Source organism: Sander lucioperca, chromosome 6 (genome assembly GCF_008315115.2).
Source record: "Sander lucioperca isolate FBNREF2018 chromosome 6, SLUC_FBN_1.2, whole genome shotgun sequence".
NCBI classification, from domain to species: Eukaryota; Metazoa; Chordata; class Actinopteri; order Perciformes; family Percidae; genus Sander; species Sander lucioperca.
The window spans coordinates 8,631,712-8,650,509 of record NC_050178.1 but is presented as its reverse complement, the minus strand read 5'-3'; the positions used below and the strand labels follow the sequence as shown (position 1 = coordinate 8,650,509).

The following is an 18,798-nucleotide window of genomic DNA, read 5'->3' as shown; positions in this document are numbered from 1 at the left end:
TCGGCCGTTATTTTCCGCCACATCCTCGGGCCGGACCCTTGATCAAGCAATTTTTTTTTTTTTTTTTTATCCATTACCTTATTATCCTATTTGGGTGGGGAGAAAGCTATGCCATAATCAGAAATATTATAAATATATATATAGGCTATATAAAAGTAACAAATGTGTAGCCTACAAAAGTTAGGCTGCAGTTACAAAATGCAGCACTTCATGCGCGGAGTCTCCTCCTCTCGCACGCATCACACCGGGAGCTTGAAGATGTAAAGAAAAACAGGAGAATTAACTTTGAGCAAGTGTGGAGGAAAGTTGGAGGTATGGAAGCAGTTTAAACAAGTTGTGGACAGTGACAACAATATGTTGTTCATCATTGTTTCTTTTTTTTTTTTACGTTTCTTCATTCAGATCCATTTGCGATCCGTTCCATTCTAAACAAACAGCGCAGTTTACAGGCTTCGTCCTTGTTGTATTATTCTAAACAGATTTCTGTAGTTCAAACAACTCTGAATTGTAGTTGAGAACGTCAGTTATAATGGCCCACATATTAAAAAAATTGTCGGGTTTAAATCGGGCTCGGGCTCATAATTACAGTTAATGTGTCGGGCCGGGCCGGGCTCGGACGCAACGTGCTCGGGCAGGTTCGGGCTTGATTTTTTGGGCCGATCTAAGCTCTAGAAAGTTGGGGACCAAAGTAGGATTTTGAAGTGTGTGTGTGTGTGTCTGTGTGTGTGTGTAATATCATTACCTCTGCTCTGATTCCCCTGATTTGATCAACAGTAGCTCCTGGGTTTCATATTCCCGTCACTAATGCCATTGACCATCAAAGACAGCTAAAGAAAACACTGGACGTTCCTTGTTTGTCACACATCCTGTCTGAAGTTAATTCACTTTGCCCACTGCACTCACATCTCACAGAGAGAGAGAGAGAGAGAGAGAAAGAGAGAGGGGTACGCCGTGCTTGAAAGCATTCACGGGGCATTAGAGGAAACTTTTACCTTGTAAAACTCAGCATGTTGTAAAATAAAGCATTTCATGTAAAATGTTTTATAAATGTCAGCGGTTTAGGGTCATAGTTGTTCTTCGACCCAGTTTGCTCATTGGCTTTTTCTGGATCAGCTCCACTGTGTGTGCCTCTTATTGTGATATTGGTTAAAACTTTAATCATCCCAGGGGAAAATGTGATGGTATTTGGACTGATGTTGTTGATAGGGCTGCACAGTATAGATTATTAATTATCACCGATGTCAACTTGCGCCATAAACATTGCAAAAGACTGCAATATTGCACTTTTGAGTTAGTTGATAGTAGTAGAAAACTGCACTTTAAAATGTAACTTTCATACATTTTAAAGATTATTTTTTTTTGGGCTTTTCTGCCTTTAATTTGACAGGACAGCTAGGTGAGAAAGGGGAGAGAGAGGGGGAAGACATGCAGGAAATCGTCACAGGTCAGATTCAAACCCTGGACCACTGCGTCAAGGCATAAACCTCTCAGTATATGTGCGCCTGCTCTACCCACTGAGCCAACCCGGCCACATCTTTCATACATTTTATTGGTGCCTTTTATGTTCAGTTGAATTTGAGAATGTTGGAAAAAATTTCTTTTTCATTTTTTTAATTCAACAAGCAATTTATTGTATTTAAGCAGTATACTGAAAGCAGTGGAAAAGCATAACTAAGTACACTTTAATGTCTGTTCATATCGCTATTGCAATATTAAACAACGTTATCTTATATTTTTCCCAAATCGCGCAGCCCTAGTTGTTGTACAATTATTCTCTAACTTCTCCACAATGTGTACTGTAGACTAGAGGACACCTTAGAGTGTATTCTCGCACCATATGCACCGTGGATACTCTTTTTATTGTAACTCTGGAGCTGTGTGTGTATTCTGTGAAGCATGTATTATTTCATCAGTTTCTACACTGAACTCAGCCACTCAAACCAAAGAAGGGTGGCTGACTTTTTGGCTACAGTTCAGCCGAGTAAACCTTAATTTCACAAAAAAACTAAGGCAATAAAAACTTTACAACTAAGCAAACATATACAAGTAAAAAGTAAACGTATAATATGAGCAAAACAATTAGAATTGCAGTTTGTTTAAAATGTCTAAGATTAAAAATGAAAGACATGAGCTGTATGTGGTGTTGCTCATTACCTTCATCTTTATTTTACTCATCATCCAAACTGCTTTTGACCCAGCATGGTGTGTTTCCTGTTTTAGCACAGGCAGTTGTTCCATGTCATTACTTGAATGGATGTGCTTCTATCAGTAGGAACAATGTGTCAGGAACAGATGACAGAACAAACAATACTTCGATATTTATGACCTCATTTGATAATATCACACTATTCTGGGGATAACTAGCAGTGCAGTGAGTATACAGTATATTTACATGCAAGACATTTGAGAAGAATTGTTATTATTATTACCTTGGGTATGATCACCATATATTAATACTTGTATTGCTCCTTTAAAACATTATATTGTTTACTTTGAATGTTACATTGTAGCTACATAGTCAAATGATTTTTACAGTGTAATTGTGTTGTGGTTGTTCCTTTATTTACAGCATTTTCTGTTAATAAGCATTCAAATTGAATTTTTGTTTTATAAATGTAATATTATCTTCTCTTACTGCAATTCTTTTAATTAAGAGTGTATTGAGACACTGATTTACACTCAAAATAAACGTACTGTAATAAAAAAAACCTTTATTTAGATTAGTGAATCAATAACAAATACATAGATTCCAAATAACTTTACCAATAAGGTAATCTGGTTGCCACTTTGGATGAACACAATGACGTCAAATACACACAAAAAGCTGAAAATGTATAAATAACATCTATTAAAATTAAAGCAACACTAGAGAACTTAAAAAACAAAAATAATGTTTCCAAAATCGTTTCAGTGGTTCATCACCTCGTAACAGGGTGAACGGCACATCTCCATTCGCTTTGCGGCTCTCTATCGGCTATGACCGCACTATGCAAGTTTGCCAGATCGGGTAGCGGATCTGTAGTTCGAATGAGACGTAACGAGACAATTCCGCTTTCAACCTGTAGGAAGACTGAAGCGGGAAAAGTTCTCTAGTGTTGCTTTAAGAACAGAAATGTATATTAAGTATGTTGACCTCCAGTGTTAAACAACCTATGTTGATGATAGATCTTTTAAATATTTATATAATGACCAGAATTTGGAAAGGTCTTAAAAAAGACAAAGTCTCAATTGTGTGTTTTGGATGCCTTTTTGAGTTATTAACTAATGTTCACTTACACACAGAAACACACAAACATATTTAGCTGGTAAACTGTGGACTGAAAGTGATGCTGCTGTAGGAAGTGATGCTGCTTGTTTCCTGTCCAGGTTTTAGCAGTTAGTTAGAGGACGTAGAGCTGCAAAAGAAATGTAGTATGTCGGTGGCACGCTGACTAGATGCACATTGCATTGTGTAGCTTTTCATCAGGCGATGCTGCTGGTTTCATCAGGCAAGGGTTGCAGACATGAGGGAAATATTTATTAGCATTTGTGAAAGAGTAAGTAAAAACATGTTTGATGCATAAAACATGCATATTTAGTTTTTAAAGCTTTGAAAATCAAGTGTCACATATTTTTCTGACTGCGGTAATAAGATTTCTGTACATTGTTAAGGAGTGGGGTTCAACGGAAGTGCTCAATCACTGTGGATTTTCTACCTACTAAATGTTTTTTTCTTTTTAACTCTTCAGGTTAATTTTAAAGGTTTAGTGTTCTGCTTTTGACCTGTTATGTTGATAGAAGTTGTTTTTTCCCCTCTAGACGATCATTTGTAAAGAAATCCATACATACAGTGTGCTCCTTTCTTGGTAGATCTCTAAAAGACGATAAGAATCTAAACCTGTTTTTATTGGTTCACTGACAAGCATAACTTTTAATTGTCAGAGAGAAAACATGTTAAAAGGCCGCCAGGCAACAGCAAGGTAATGATGACATGAAAAATCCCCGCTTCAGCTCACTGCTCTAGTACTTTTCTCTTTATCAGTTGCTCATCATACTGGCGTCTACATGTAGCATTCAGGAAGTGGTTAACCTTGAAGGAGGATGGTAGAGAAGTCTATAACAGCTCAAAAAGCAAATGGAAAATTGAGACGGCAACCAATGCTCAAATCATTTAGATAAAAATTGAGAAATTCGTAGAGTTACATTTGTCCCATTTCCTGAACCCTTAAAGGTATCATCTTGATGGAGTGTATATCATCCAGGTAAATGGAAGAAAATGGAGTGATTAAGAAAATAAAATATTGCTTTCATTTTCGGTTTCACCGGGATGTTAACCAGACAGTGTTTGATAGAACAGAAATATGATTGTATTTACATCTGACAGAGAATGGGAACATGTGACAAGAAAAAGTTTTTCAGTGCTTGGTTGCATGGTACTTTGAACTTGGGCCTCTCTACAGTAACTAGGCCACAAAAATGCATCTCTGTGCACTTTGGTGTGGTGCATTAAACCAATGCTCACTTTTGAATGTCATTGTTTCCTCAGTGTATCTTTCTTAAAGATTTACGTCCACATTTTATTTGCTGATGTACTTATTAAAGTTTCAAGTACTAAAAGTGTGTGACTGATGCCTTTATGAACAGTCCTCTCTCTCTCTCTCTCTCTCTCTCTCTCTCTCTCTCTCTCTCTCTCTCTCTCTCTCTCTCTCTCTCTCTCTCTCTCTCTCTCTCTCTCTCTCTGTCCCCTCACTCAGGACATTTACTGCTGCCAAAAGGAGGATGATGACGATGATGATGGGAGGAGGCCGCGGCCGAAGGTGCAGCCCTCGCTAGAATCATACTTTCTCCCCCAACTTCACCCCTCCACAATCCATCCACTACTGCCGTCCCTCCTCCCAGCGCCATGGCCAACCATCTGGAGCTGATCCAGGAGCTGCAGCAGCTGGACAAGGTACCCAGCCTGGAGAGGCTGCGGGCGGCCCAGAAGAGGCGTACCCAGCAGCTGAAAAGATGGGCTGTGTACGAGAAGGAGATGCAAAACAAGAAGCGAAAGGCCGACAAGAAGGGACGCAATGCCAACAACCTCCATCAAGCAGAGTCCAAGAGGCATGTGTCGTTTGCCGCCAGTGTGGCACTTCTGGAGGCGTCGGCCAGGAATGATCCAGATGAAGGTAGGGGCAGTAAAGAATATTTATGATATGTACAAATTGGAAAATAGAAGTGTAGATTTATGGGGAAATGTGCTCAATGTAGTGAAAACAATAAATTACACAGTGCTCTAAACACATGTGACCATTGGACACACAAAATCGAACCGCGGTAGATTTATTCTCATCGTAACGAGGCAACACACTGAAAATATGTGCTGGGGTTTCGTTCATAGGCTCAGAGTCAAACCCAGCACAAAGCTCAGTGATGCCACGTTTGAATAATTACTCTAATTTCAGCCTCACCTCACTACTTCAGCTGGATATCAAAATGCCAAGGTCAGGAAAACGATTAGCTGGGCCTGCCCATTTAAACTGCCAGTGGTACTCGTTCTGTTCAAGCTGAATTTGTTCTGCTAGGAGCCTGTTTTATCATTGCAAAATAATGAAGTTGTCACACTGAGATGAAACTCTGCCAGTCTTTTAATTAAAATTTCTACGGCTGGTGCCCGCCTATTTGGAGATAATCATTGTTTTCCTCCAGTACAAACAGTCCCAGGTCACTGTGGCAGTGCTAACAGTGTGTCTGTGATGCAGGAATGATAACAGGCTGCTTTTCATTTGGATACGACATCTAACTTCACTCTTAACTTGAAATTAGATTGAACTCTTTATCATAACGAATACAGCCCATGGCTGTGCTACTGTACATTCTTTGCTTGTGCAAGCTGTGGTTACAGATATGGAAACTGTACTGTACAATAATTCTCACAGAGCAGACACAGCCCTGCACATATATGTACACACATACACATACACACATATGCACATGGACTGTGAACTTGCACATATAATTCCCAGCTGGAGAATGAGTCGGTGGAAGGTTTTGTGTTGTCTTGATGGCCTTTTAGATTTTATCATGTGTAACCTAAATAAAGATCTGATAAAACCAGCAGGCGATAAAAAGATATCACCTAATTGGGTAAAAATGAGAAGCTCTTTCCATACAAAAAAAGTATATCAGTTATGTTGTTGTTGTTGCCTCATCAAACACAGAGAGAGGTGTTACAGAGATATTTTAGAAATGGTTTGAAAAGTATTAAACGTTTTTTTGTTGTACGATGCTGCGCTGAGTGTAGTTCCCAGTCTGCTGAGCCAGTTAGTGTAGACTTTGAACCAGGATGTTGTGGCTGTTGGTGTTCATGTCTGTCTTTAGTTTGAAAAACCACACAATGTGGAACATGCAACATATAATATAATCATTTACTTTCAGTTTCAAGAGATATGTATGAACCAATAACTTATAATATATTCTATGTATTCAAGGTCAGATTTATACATGGTCAAGTCATTCTGTGCATTCATTCAGTTCAAATTAAATGTCAAAGGGTAGCTTTTGTTTGCTGTTTTTTTCAGTCTTGAGAGGACAGACAAAACACAGGAAGTGATGGGTTGCACACGCTTTTTCAGCAAAACAAAAATCCCTTGTACAACTTTTGAAGGCCATCCTGCCCTTGAGTGTAGATATTTGGCGCCTTCTAAAATGAAAATGATTTTCATGATTTAAGGGAGTATTTTGACTAGTCTTTGTTTAGTCTGTAGCCTTGGCCAATCAATATTGGAAATTATAGTTTAGTGTGAGGGCAGGGGTTTGTATATTGATACAGTAGGCTGAATACATGTACAAATAACACTCGACTGTTCATGACTGCCGTAGATGTGCATTTATTTACATTTTTCAGTAAACTTGCCTGCCATTTACGACATTATTTTGCCTGGAATATCTCCAAACTATTGGATGGATTGTCTTGAACCTTGATACCCACATTTGTGTTCCCCTCAGGATGAATTGTGACAACTTTGGTGATCCTGAGTTTTCCTTTAGCGCCATCACCAGTTCAATTCAGTTTATAACCTCAGACCTGCAAAACTAATGCCTTTTCCATCAGTATCGGCTGTACTTTGTCGTTAGTGCTTATAAGCACATCTAACATGCTCAAACTAAGATGGTAAACATGCTACGGTATTCCTGCTACAAATGAACATGTTAGCATTGTCGTTGCGAGCAAGTACAGCCTCACAAAGCTGTCTGCATGGTTTAGACTCTGTCTTGTTTTTATGTAGCTAAATTCATGAAATAATGATAATAACATAATGACAATTATCAATACATCTCTGATGCTTAAAGATGGCATCAGTTATCAGTAAGGTAGTTTCAACCCCCATATCTGTGAAGCCCAGTAATTACAGTAATGTAAATAATAAATGTATTGTTACATTAGTTTTCAGCTGTGTTGATATTTTATGTAATTTTCACACATCTGAATAAATATACCAGCCAGTGTCTCTTAGTGTGCAGCATTGGACACATTGAGAGCAGATTTATTTGCTCTGGTTTGAGCATCACTGATAACTGCAGAAGCTTTGCCAGTTCTCCTGACTGCTGACGGTGCCTGGGCATAGAAACATTTGCTATCGTTGCTGTTTAATGAGGGTGACCATGAAAGAGGCAGAGAGATGAAAAGCCAGGGAGACAGGTTGTAGTGTTGCCCACACAGCTCCAGTGGCAGCTGGCTAGCTCAGGAGCCTTATAATCTCCTCTCTCATTCCCTCTGGTCCCCACATGTCCAAATAAGCCTCATGACTCTACATGCTATGCTGCTCAAAGCACACTGCTAACAGGCTGTGGGCTTCCTTTACAAAAATATTATCTGACAGGGTCATTTATTCTCTCGCAATCATTTAAAAAAAAAAAAAAAAGGTTATGTAAAAATAGAAAAGAAAAATTGAATGTAGAACATGATGGAAATGAGTTTGAGCATCTTAGAAAAACAGGGCATCAACACTAACTTTGACATTAATATTATTTTTCATACATTACAGGTAAAATTTAGACCCCTGACCTGCAAGAACAATGACTAGTAAACCAATATCAGCAGTGAAAAGTTACAGCCATGTTGAGAAATAAAAGGATCCATCCATCACCTCTTTTTCATGAAAGAGAAAGGGAGGGCGTGAGAAGTAAAAACAACAACATAGAGAGGGACTGGGATTGATTTTGACCCGAGGCTGACTCCACCAGCCTCGAAGCCATAATAAGATGAGAGGCTGGATTGGCTGGACTGACGTCTGCTTAATCCATGATTGGTTGGATCGAGTGAGATGTTTCCTGTGATTCTTTCACTGCTTGATCTTCTGTGTGGTTGCAGTTAAAGCATCACTCTGTGTGTGTGTGTGTGTGTGTGTGTGTGTGTGTGTGTGTGTGTTCATGTTTTATGGATGGAACATTGACTGTTGTGTACTTTGTAAGCTTAACAGTAGATAGTGTTATTGAAACTAGAATGTGTGAAGAATGCAGGTGTGCATACTGTATTTATATGCTTGTGTTCAAATGGTATGTGTGTTTGTGTGTGCATCTGTGAGTGTGTGTGTTCTGTTTCCTCTCTGAAGTACAACGTCCCTGTCATTATAACTCCCTCCCTGGAAGCTGTGGGATCAGACTCACCAGGCCGTGAGGAGATGCAGATATAGTAAAGCAGCAGAGGACACAATGTGTACTCGAGCTGCAGATGTGTTGTGGTTGTGAGATGGAGAAAGGAAAAGCTGAGAAAGTGTTTGTGTGAATATTTAAGATGTCATTAATTTAAATAAACTTTTCAGTGTGTGTTTCCATAGGAAAATGTGTCTGTATGTGTGCTGGTTCGCTAGCCAGAAGAGGCTTTGATCTGAGGGGATAAGAAAGGAGGGAACAGTAGGCAGGAGAGGATTCGATGGAAATGGATGCATCCTGAGTCTGAGCCCATTTCTTTGCCTTCCGGCTGCCACCGTCCTGAACCCTCTGCCCCCTCACTGTGATGAGGTTTGATAGCTGTGAATTATTGTGAAGCACCTCAGTGTCTCTGTGCAGCTCTCTGGCTATTGAGACTGATAGGTTTTTTCCTCTCCAGAGAGTAGCTATCCTGCAGAGGAGCAGCCATCAGGGTCAGAAAGGACAATCAATACACACACACACACACACACACACACACACACACACACACACACACACACACACACACACACACACACACACACACACACACACACACAGAGTATGAACTGACCTGACATTTCTTTTTAACACCGCTGTGTTATCTGATGAAGTTGTCAAACAACTCAAGTCGGATTCTACAAATTCTAAAAAACATGCACGACACAGAAAATTACAAAAAGAAAGAAAATTACAAAATCGACATTTATGTTTACATTCATGTTCAATTATTATCCAGATTGACTTGCAAAGCTGCTCAGTATTAATAATTAAGACTATCAGGTCAAGTCAATGTAAACATTTGTTGAATCGAATCATCCCACTGATTAGCTGATTGCAGGCAGGTGAAAAGTGGCATGGATGAAAAGGTTGTTTAGAAATCCCAAATGTATTATTATTATTTTTTTTTTTAAAGTGTCCTTGAGCAAGGCACTGAATCCCGGGCTGCTCTTGATCCATCATCTGACAAGAATGATGAAACGGCTTCACACTGCATGTATTTTATTTAATACAGTTCATTTACCAAGTGAAAGTATTACTACATTGTGTAAAAGTTTGTGCTTATACGTTTTCATGGTTCCTTACATTTTTATTTAAGTTGTATAGTAGTTATATGTGTATTTCTTGTAAAAAATAGCTAAACTAAACTTCTGCACACTCATAAAACTTTGAGTCATTTTATTAGATATTGATGTTTTGGTGCGGCGTTCTTCATCAGGCATTTAATTTAGAAAATTACAATAAGCAAATTTTATAGTATACATAAATATTTAACAACCAATCCTAGTCTAGAGGGGCAGGTTGTGTTAGGTTGGGCACAATTATTTTTTGTCGTTTTTTTTTTCCCTGCAGCAGCTATTTCCTATACGCATAACAGTTGTTTATATTGCGAGTTCAACCTAAATGATTATAAATGTATCGTGAAAAGTATAAAATGCAAGGGCATCAGTGCAAAACAAATCTTTTTGTTTAACTTCTGGACCTGAAACAGACTGCTTTGGAGATCTACAGATCTGTGACTCTAGTCTTATTTACTAAGAAGTCATTTATGGTTGAGATCTTGAAGATTTCACTAGAAGTGTGTTACAAAAAATGTGATAATGTGACTGGCGGCAATGACAAAGTCAGCCAGTCTGTGTTTTACAGCTCTGTGTGTTTCCCACCCATGGACTCTATTTATTCACCCACTCTCATGGCAACACCCAGCTCACTAATTACCACTTATCCCCCACTTAAAATCATAACTTATAACTTGATGTTTGAGAAGCCACGCTTAAAATCCATATTCCATTTTTAGCCATGTGGCTTACTTTTGGTTCACCGCCTTTTTTCTGCCATATCATCACCATGTAAATGCAGAGGAGAAATGACTCTTAACCTTCAGGAAGGAAAAATACTCCAGCAGAGAGTATCGCCTCTCGGAAGCAGAATTCGCAAGTAGATTTATCTGTTTTTTTCTCTTTCTAGTTTGTGTGCAAATTAGGCCTCGGAGGAGCTTTTGTCTTCTTCTGCTGTCTTATTAGAGTGGTGAGGTCTTTTCCATAAAGGCCCTAGATAGGCTAAGCTGCTCCCAGGCATATAGCAGCAACCGAGTGGCATTAAGAAGAAACGAAGATGAGTGCAACATAAACAGAAGTACATCACATCACATGCAACTGATTGTCAAGAAAATGCTGACCTTTGGTAGTGATGTCTGCTCTCTCTTTCTGTCACACTCCTCAGTTCATTCTGACTCCAGCTTTTTATATATAGGAGGTAGGGCTGCACGATATTGGAAAAAACTAACATCACAATATATATTTCGTTCTGCAATATGAAAAAATAGCCTACAGGAATTTTCGCCCTCTTGGGGGGCAAGCTCCCCAGAGGAAAATTGTGTATCCTACATTTTAAAGTTACATGCTTTAATATGGTGCAGATTGACAGCGAAATTAAAAGGCTATAGCTCTATGAGGAACTTTGTGCTCTTGTAAACAATTTATTCATAAACACATTGGTTGTAAATGTGATGATGTAGTTTGCTCTGCAACAAGATCAGTATTGCTGCTCTCTGTGTTAGATTACAACGACCAAGACAAAAGGGAATTGGTAAACTTCAGTTTTCACCAGCAGACATAAAAGGATGGACTTTTGAACCAGATTTACCAGCTAATGAAAACCGCCTGAAGCTTGTTATGCACCATTTCTTTCAAATGCCTTCAAATACTCTAAAACATTTGTTCTGATTATAAAGACAAGTGATTCAGCGGCTCGTTTCTATCATCCAGAACCTAATGTGAACTATGTCTACTTGTCCTTTTCTTCTATTTAATTCATATTGATTATGAGGCCTTAGATATCTTCTGAGAATTGTTTGATTAGTATGTGACCAAACCTTGACCTATTTTAAAACTGTGTATCTAAACACAAATATGATCAATATAAACCTTGGTTATGCCCAAGGCCTTTTAAAAAAGCCACCGATTTCTAAAGCATCCTTACCAATAGATGTTTTCGCTCAGCCCTAACTAGCCATCCGTATCAGGAGGTTGTTTACTCACATGCTCAGCTAAGCTGATGTGACTTCCGACCTTTGACAACTGTAGTGCAAGCTGGTCAGTCTCTCTCGTGCATCATGCGTCACAACCAGGTTGAGCAGTGTGTTAGGACAAAGGTGTGTGTGTGTGTGTGTGTGTGAGGATCTCTAGAAATGAAGAATTATAGCTCTTTCAATGAACTGCAGCTTAAGACAACACATGCACAGCATTTAGAAAGAAATGCTGTAAGGTGAGAAAACGCAACCACAGAAATGTACAGACAACACAACCAACTACAGAAATGTTGCAGGTCAAACAGAACAAAATAACAGAATTTTTAGGAGCACCAAACATGGCGGGCACATTTATCACTTTTTAGTGTCCCGTGCAAACTTAACTAAGTTACTAAACTAAAAATTCTGTTTTGTTCCATGCGACTTGCAGTTACTTTTTTTTCTTGATGTGTGTTTGTTCTGTCTATTTACATTTTCTTAAGTTGCAGTGTGTTGAGCTTTCGTAGTCTATCATCTCTCATTTTACAGATATCACAGTTTGAGATGATGCACTTTTTTGATGTTAAACTATGTTTTTATGATTTCTGTCATCTTGTGCATGTAAGATTAAACTGGAGCTGCAACAATTAGTCGATTAATCAATTAGTTGATTGATATAATTAAGCAAAAATGCCTATGATTTATTGCATCCAGCTTCCTGAATGAATGTGTTTTGGTTTTCTTAGTCTTTTATGATAGTAACTGAATATCTTTGTGCTGTTGGTTGAACAAAGCTAGCATACATGTCATATTGGCTTACTGTTTTCTGATATGTTATAGACTAAATTGCAAAAATATAATCCAGATTTATCAATAATAAAAAATAGTTAGTTGTTGCTCTAGATTATACCACCGATGTGATACTTGCATATGACCACTGACCAAAGGATTTTAATAATAAAGATATACACTATAACACTGAGGCTTTCAAACTGTTTTCTGTGCTGTGAGCTCAGATGTGCACTGAGATCTGCGACTCAAATCTCAATTAAAATCTACCAAGCAAAAATTCTGCACTTAATGTACTGACATCATATAGTACCATATGGCTTTTCTGGATGTTTTATTCATTCAATCATGAGACTGAGGATGAGTGCAACAATTTTTACTACCCCTGCATCCTTTCTGGTGACAAAATGAAGCTGCTTCTCTTAAGGCCAGATGAACGCTCCTTCACCACAGGCTCTTTGCATTTTTGCTTTTTCCTCTTATGCCATCAGCATTGATTTGATATGACATATTCAAGCAGTTGATTACTTAAGTGGGATTTGGCACTTCATGCCCTGAGCAGGGCCGCGGCAATGACAGGGCTGAGAGCCACAGATAAAATGTATCCTTGTGGGGTAATGTCTGTTGAATGCTTCTGTAATTAGGAGGACTAGTCTTATTCTCCTGGCATCAGTGGATTTTAGAATCTGTTTTTCTCTGGCTGTCGACCTTATCATTGCTGCTGTTACTATTGATATTCTTCTGTCTTTTCTTTCCTGTCATTAGGGCAGATTTGAGGCAGCCCTTCAGGTCAACAAAACTATTTTTCTTTCCTCTCTGCCAGTGTCTTTCCCCTCCTTCTCTTGCTCTGTCTGTCTACGGGCTTTACTCTCCTGCCTGACACACGCTGGCACTGCCTCAGCCTGTGCAGAGGGGGCTGACTCATCCTGGTTGATTCATTCATTCAATAGGGATTACAAATAATAATAAAGTAAAAATGCAAAAGTGGAAGCAGTGTGATTGGTTGAACTAAGTATGTACAATGTTGTGTGGAGTGTAAATGTTTGTGATATTGTGTCAGGGGTTGTTGAAAGAGCAGGATGCACTGGACCGTGGACTTCAGGACATCAGGATTTTGGCTTATTTAGCTTCATAATTGAACATGTTTCTTGGCCGTGTAACTGTCAGGCAACAACAAAGGGTCATTTATTGAACTTCAGTACTTTACAATCTCTGTTCTCTAGTTTCAGTACAGCCCTCATTTCATTCTTTTCAAACTGCTCAAAGACATACTATTATTGTTATTAATATTATTCACTGTGGTCTTTAGTGAACTGTGCTACACTAAGCGGTAGTCTGCCAACGAGCTCTGTGATATCTCCTCCCTCTTCTCCTCTCTTCCACATCAGTCAAATCTACTGGGAGTGCCCCAACTCTCAAGTTAACTCCTATTTCCATGGTAACTGAGGCAGACATGGAGAGGTCCAGGCAGCCATGGCCACGAGCTACTCAGCCGAAAACGCCCAAATTGTGCATCATCATTGCTGCTGCACGGCATAGTATGTGGGAGATCGTCGGATGTCTGCTGGGTTAACTCGCCTTCAAGTAAAACTGTCATGGGTGGAAGTAAATGCCATGATCCAAACGGATGTTAGGAAAGTTCTATGAGGATAATTTCGGCATTATATCAAAGATTTAATTTACATGATAAACTCTCCATTAACTATACAAAAAGAAAATTGGAAAGAGCGCTCAGTATTAAGATTTCAGATAATCATTGTGTACATGTGTAAGATAACACCACACATGACAGAAAGACAGTAGTTCCCAAGACGGCGGCCTCCTGTATACGAGAACGCGACTGTCTTTATAATCTATATTTTTAATAAACTGTCTGTACACTTACAAAGTTCTCAATGCTTCGGTTAACATTTAGGGGCCCTCATTACGCTACCGTTGAAGTGTGGTGATATTTTGAGTCTTTTTAGTGGTATAAATAGCGATTTGTTTTTACTTTCCCTGTGCCCCGAATACTAGCGTTGTAAGCTGATCAGCGGTCCGCGCTAGCTTGTTTCAAGCTACAAACACATTCGATTAGCATGGAAACATGTCCCAGAGAGCGATCGAGTGGGTACACATCTGTTATTAACCCCTAGGTTCGTTTTGCACCGGAATTGTCCTTTAATCGAGTTCAAGTCAAGTCCAAGTCAAAACCAAGTCCTAAGGCAGTTGAGAGAGACCAAGTCAACAACGAGTCCAGAACAAATCAAGTCCTGTTCAAGACTTTAATAGGCAATAGTGTCTTTCCAATGCTAATATAGCGTCATTTAGCAGTAATATAGTGATTAAGGACTAAGGAGTTAAGATGGATCTTCTAACATCAAACTAATCAATGGATAGAATATAGGCAACGTTCTGTACAACTGATCCTGAGTCAGCAGCCAAGAACAACTTGACCAGTTCTCAGTAGCCGAGCCGAAGACCGTTCCGAAGCAAACAAAGTCACGAGACCAATAAAAAACCCAAAAAGTGGACTTGAGTCCGGCACCCCGCCCTAGTTTGTGGTGGATGCAGGCAAAAGAAGTCCATTGTGCGTGCAATGTTTCTGACTTTATTATGATTTATTTCTCCGAAAAACAAGCAAGCAAACAAAGAAACATATACATAAATTTAAGGTTTATTTTATCTGCGACTTAAATGGACTTCATACAAGAAGAACTGAGCTGCAGATAACTCCGACCGTACGAATGAATCATTTTTCACCAGTCTCCATCTTTTATCCTATGAAGTTCACACTACGACCTTATTAGTGACTGTTTGAAGGCCACGTGCCTGTATGCTGGTCTGCCGACGGCGTTTAAGTGGCAGTCGGGCTTGATCCACTACTGCCAATCCCCTGGTTGCCTGTAGTGTTCAGCACCCTGCTGCTCCCCCACCTCAACATCTTCCAATGTCTCTCCACCTGCCCACCTACCTCACCCCCTCATAGTGAATGAAAAGCCCTCCAAAATACGGTAAATCCTGCAATAGGATTCTGGATTATCCAACGGGGATTAGGTCTCAGCAAACCAAACCGGAGCAGCGTGTTTCATTAACAACACTTAGATTGATAATGTTAAACCCTAGAGGCCCAGTGAGAGACCTGTGGCCTGGGCGGACGAATTTAAGGCCCTGATGCAAAAGTGCCAAAATTACAGGTTTCAGATCTTTGAATTGAACCGTTAGTTAAGTGTTTATATTATATTTGACAAATAATGATAGTGATGAATGAAAATATGTATTACTTTTTTTTACATATACATCTTGAAAACTAAAACTACTGTATTAAAGATTTAATAAGGGTTTAAAAGAACTCAGGGTCAGAAAGCAGATTATGTACTAGATTCAGATTTGATAAAATACCCATAATAACATCAATCCTACTCTCTGCCATTTATATCAGTTATTACTGGAGCTGTAAAATCGAAATGGGGGCAGTGGAGTCAAGCTGAGCTGGGATGAACAAATGGCAACCGCTGTAGCTGGTTATAGCCTGAGGAGCTGTCAATCAAGGCACACAACAGGCCAAAAATACACCTCTACATTTTTAAGCCTCTGAAACCCCTAACCCCAACACTTTTCAAAATGCCATATGAACTTTTTTATTCCATGCATTCTTTTTTCTTGTCAAAACCTGCCGCCACAATGCAATTCAACATTCAACGTCGACAGTGTTTATTGGTGTTTTAAGCCCCCAGCGTCTCCTTCCAGGCAGCGCTGCCTGGAAGGCACTAGGATTAGGCAATGGTTATGGTTAGGGTTAGGGTTAGCTGCCTGGAAGGAGACGTTGGAGGCTTAAAACACCATCAAGCGTCGACAATAAAGGCGGAGATTTAGGTCTGTTATGCTACAGTAGTAACGGCTAATGTAGCTTTGAGCAGAGATAACGAGCAGGCAACAGAGGCCTGGTACGATCACTTCTTTCTAACTCCACACCCCCAGACTTTTTTTTTGTTCAACTGACAGTGCCTCAAGTGACACGAGTCAATTTATCAGATTTCACACAGCTGCCTCTGGAGACACAAATGTCTTTATCCGACTTTTTTCCGCATATGCAGTAGTACTCGTGACATGTGACTCAATGAGCTCTATGTTTAATTTTTTTTAATTTTTTGGGCTTTTCCGCCTTTAATTGATAGGACAGCTAGGTGAGAAAGGGAAGAGAGAGGGGGAAGACATGTAGGAAATCGTCACAGGTCGCACTCGAACCCTGGACCTCTGCGTCGAGGCATAAGCCTCTCAGTATATGTGTGCCTGCTCTACCCACTGAGCCAACCCGGCCACCTCTATGTTTAATTTGACGTTAAAAATGACCTCCCTTTATCTTACAGTTACTCACTGGCAGTTTGTCTCACTTTTTATTGCTCCTTCTCTTTCATTATAATCAGTAAAGGTCTGCTATCATAATTCCTTTTAGTAAGCATACTGGAGGTAATTGGATAGAGCACTGCTGCATAATTCAGAGTATTACTGAGACCAGCAATACTGATGCTCATCTCCGAAATTTATGTAGAACTCTTTCTTTTTTTTTTACTCCTGTAAATCATACGCTTGTACAGACTTGAAAATTACTTTTGAATTGTATTTTAGTTTACACATTGGGCAAGTTAATTATTAAGTTAATTATGTCAAAAAATCCTGTGTATGAAACCTGCAAGAAGCAGTTGGAACTCAATTATAAGAGCTAATGTTGTATTTTAGGGCAGCTTGTTTTCAGGTTTGGAAGATTGCTCGAGAAGAAGAGATAGAGATAGAGAGAAGGGATGAGTTTTAATTGAAATTTTTGGTAAAATGGAGGTTTTTTTTCAAATAGGTGTTGCCTCCCTCCATCTGTTTATCTACCTGATATGATGTGACTCTGCACTGATATGACTGATTATGAAGCCTGAATTGGTTCCTGGTCTCAGCTTCTCATATTAGGTCCGCTACAATAAATGCTCAGTAAACATTGTCGTCTTTATTTTGTTTTGTATATTTTTTTAAGCCACACTAGCGGCATATCTTTAGTGATGGCAATGTTGGTTTGCCAAACATTATTATGTTAGAATTGTCAGTGTGAGCATGTTAGCTTGCTGACGTTAGCATTTAGCTAAGGTGACCAGATTTCTGAGACAAAATCCGGGGACATTTTCAGCTCAGAAGCGTAATTACCTCCAAAACAGGTAATGTTTTTATCTTTGTAAACTTAAAACGAGGACACTGCCCCAGGGGGGTCACTAGACCTAGAGCTGCACTGGGGCACAAGCCCCCCTATGGGGGTCCATGGGCATGCTCCCCTGTAAGAAAATTTTGTCTATTTTAACGTTTAAATGCCTCAATCTGGTGCACTTTGAAAAGAAATTCAGACAACAAGCAGGAGGTGTTCTATGTGTGGAGTAGTTTTGGAGACATGCCTCTTTGTAATTATTAAAAAAATGATGGCAAAAAATACTCCCCCAAATTATGCATATGCCTATTTTTGAAAAGTAAGTGATGTAGTATAACCAGCAGAAGACTAATTATATGTGAGGGAAGTTTAGAGACACAACTCTATTTAATTATTTAAATATTAAATGTTTTTGGCAAAAAAATATTGCCCAAAATTATGAAGATGCTTATTTTTTGAAAGGTTAGTGCTGTAGTACAACCAGCAGGGGGGCTTCTATGTGTGGAGTAGTTTTGGAGACATGACTCTGCCTATTTTTGAAAAGTAAGTGCTGTAGTACAACTAAGGAGACAAGTTATAATTGAGGTAAGTTTGGAGACACTACCTTATTTAATCATTAAATTAATAGCACTCGTCTTACTACTGTCTCGCCGCCGGCTGCTCGTAGAGACCAATGTTATTTCTCCAGGTTGGAGGACGGCTCGTTTTGATGAAAATGAGTTTGTAGCTCGTTGTTTACCTTACTACGGTAGGAAAGATGCGTCGTTTGTGATTTAATAACATTTTGCTGCAGAGTAATTGATCCCGGAAGTTCTAATCTGAGAATATCTTTCTAACTTTACCGAAGTAGTTGAGCCCTGAGCAGCGCTTGCTCTGGCTGTCTTGAGCCTGCGCGTGTAGGTGCGCGACTATACGGTTGGTCAATGATTTCTTTCTTTCATTCCAATTTCGGGTCTGTCAGTCACAGTGAAAACCAGGGACATTTCCGGGGAGAGCTCCAGCCGCGGACAGGTCACCGAAACCGGGGACTGTCCCCGGAAACCGGGGACGTCTGGTCACCCTACATTTAGCTCAAAGAAAAAGTCTTATGGCTGTAGACTTTTAGCCTTTTATACATACATGCAATCACAATGTATCTCTTTATTACTATCAAGAATATGGGGAATACATTTAAAAAAAA

At 39.4% G+C, this 18,798-nt stretch overlaps 1 protein-coding gene across 3 annotated transcripts in view; it reads left to right on the top strand.

Annotated features, from left to right (window-relative positions):
* ppp1r16b (protein phosphatase 1, regulatory subunit 16B) overlaps positions 1-18,798 on the top strand; it is an 83,762-nt gene that overhangs the window by 25,630 nt on the left and 39,334 nt on the right. For 2 of the 3 annotated variants that reach the window (XM_031301760.2, XM_036002117.1), the window contains exon 2: positions 4,734-5,150. In XM_031301760.2, coding sequence (XP_031157620.1) covers positions 4,883-5,150 — 268 coding nt within the window. In that variant the 5' untranslated portion in view covers positions 4,734-4,882. Of the gene's footprint in view, positions 1-3,419; positions 3,537-4,733; positions 5,151-18,798 lie in introns of those variants that run through there. The other variant, XM_031301761.2, reaches the window with a different exon arrangement.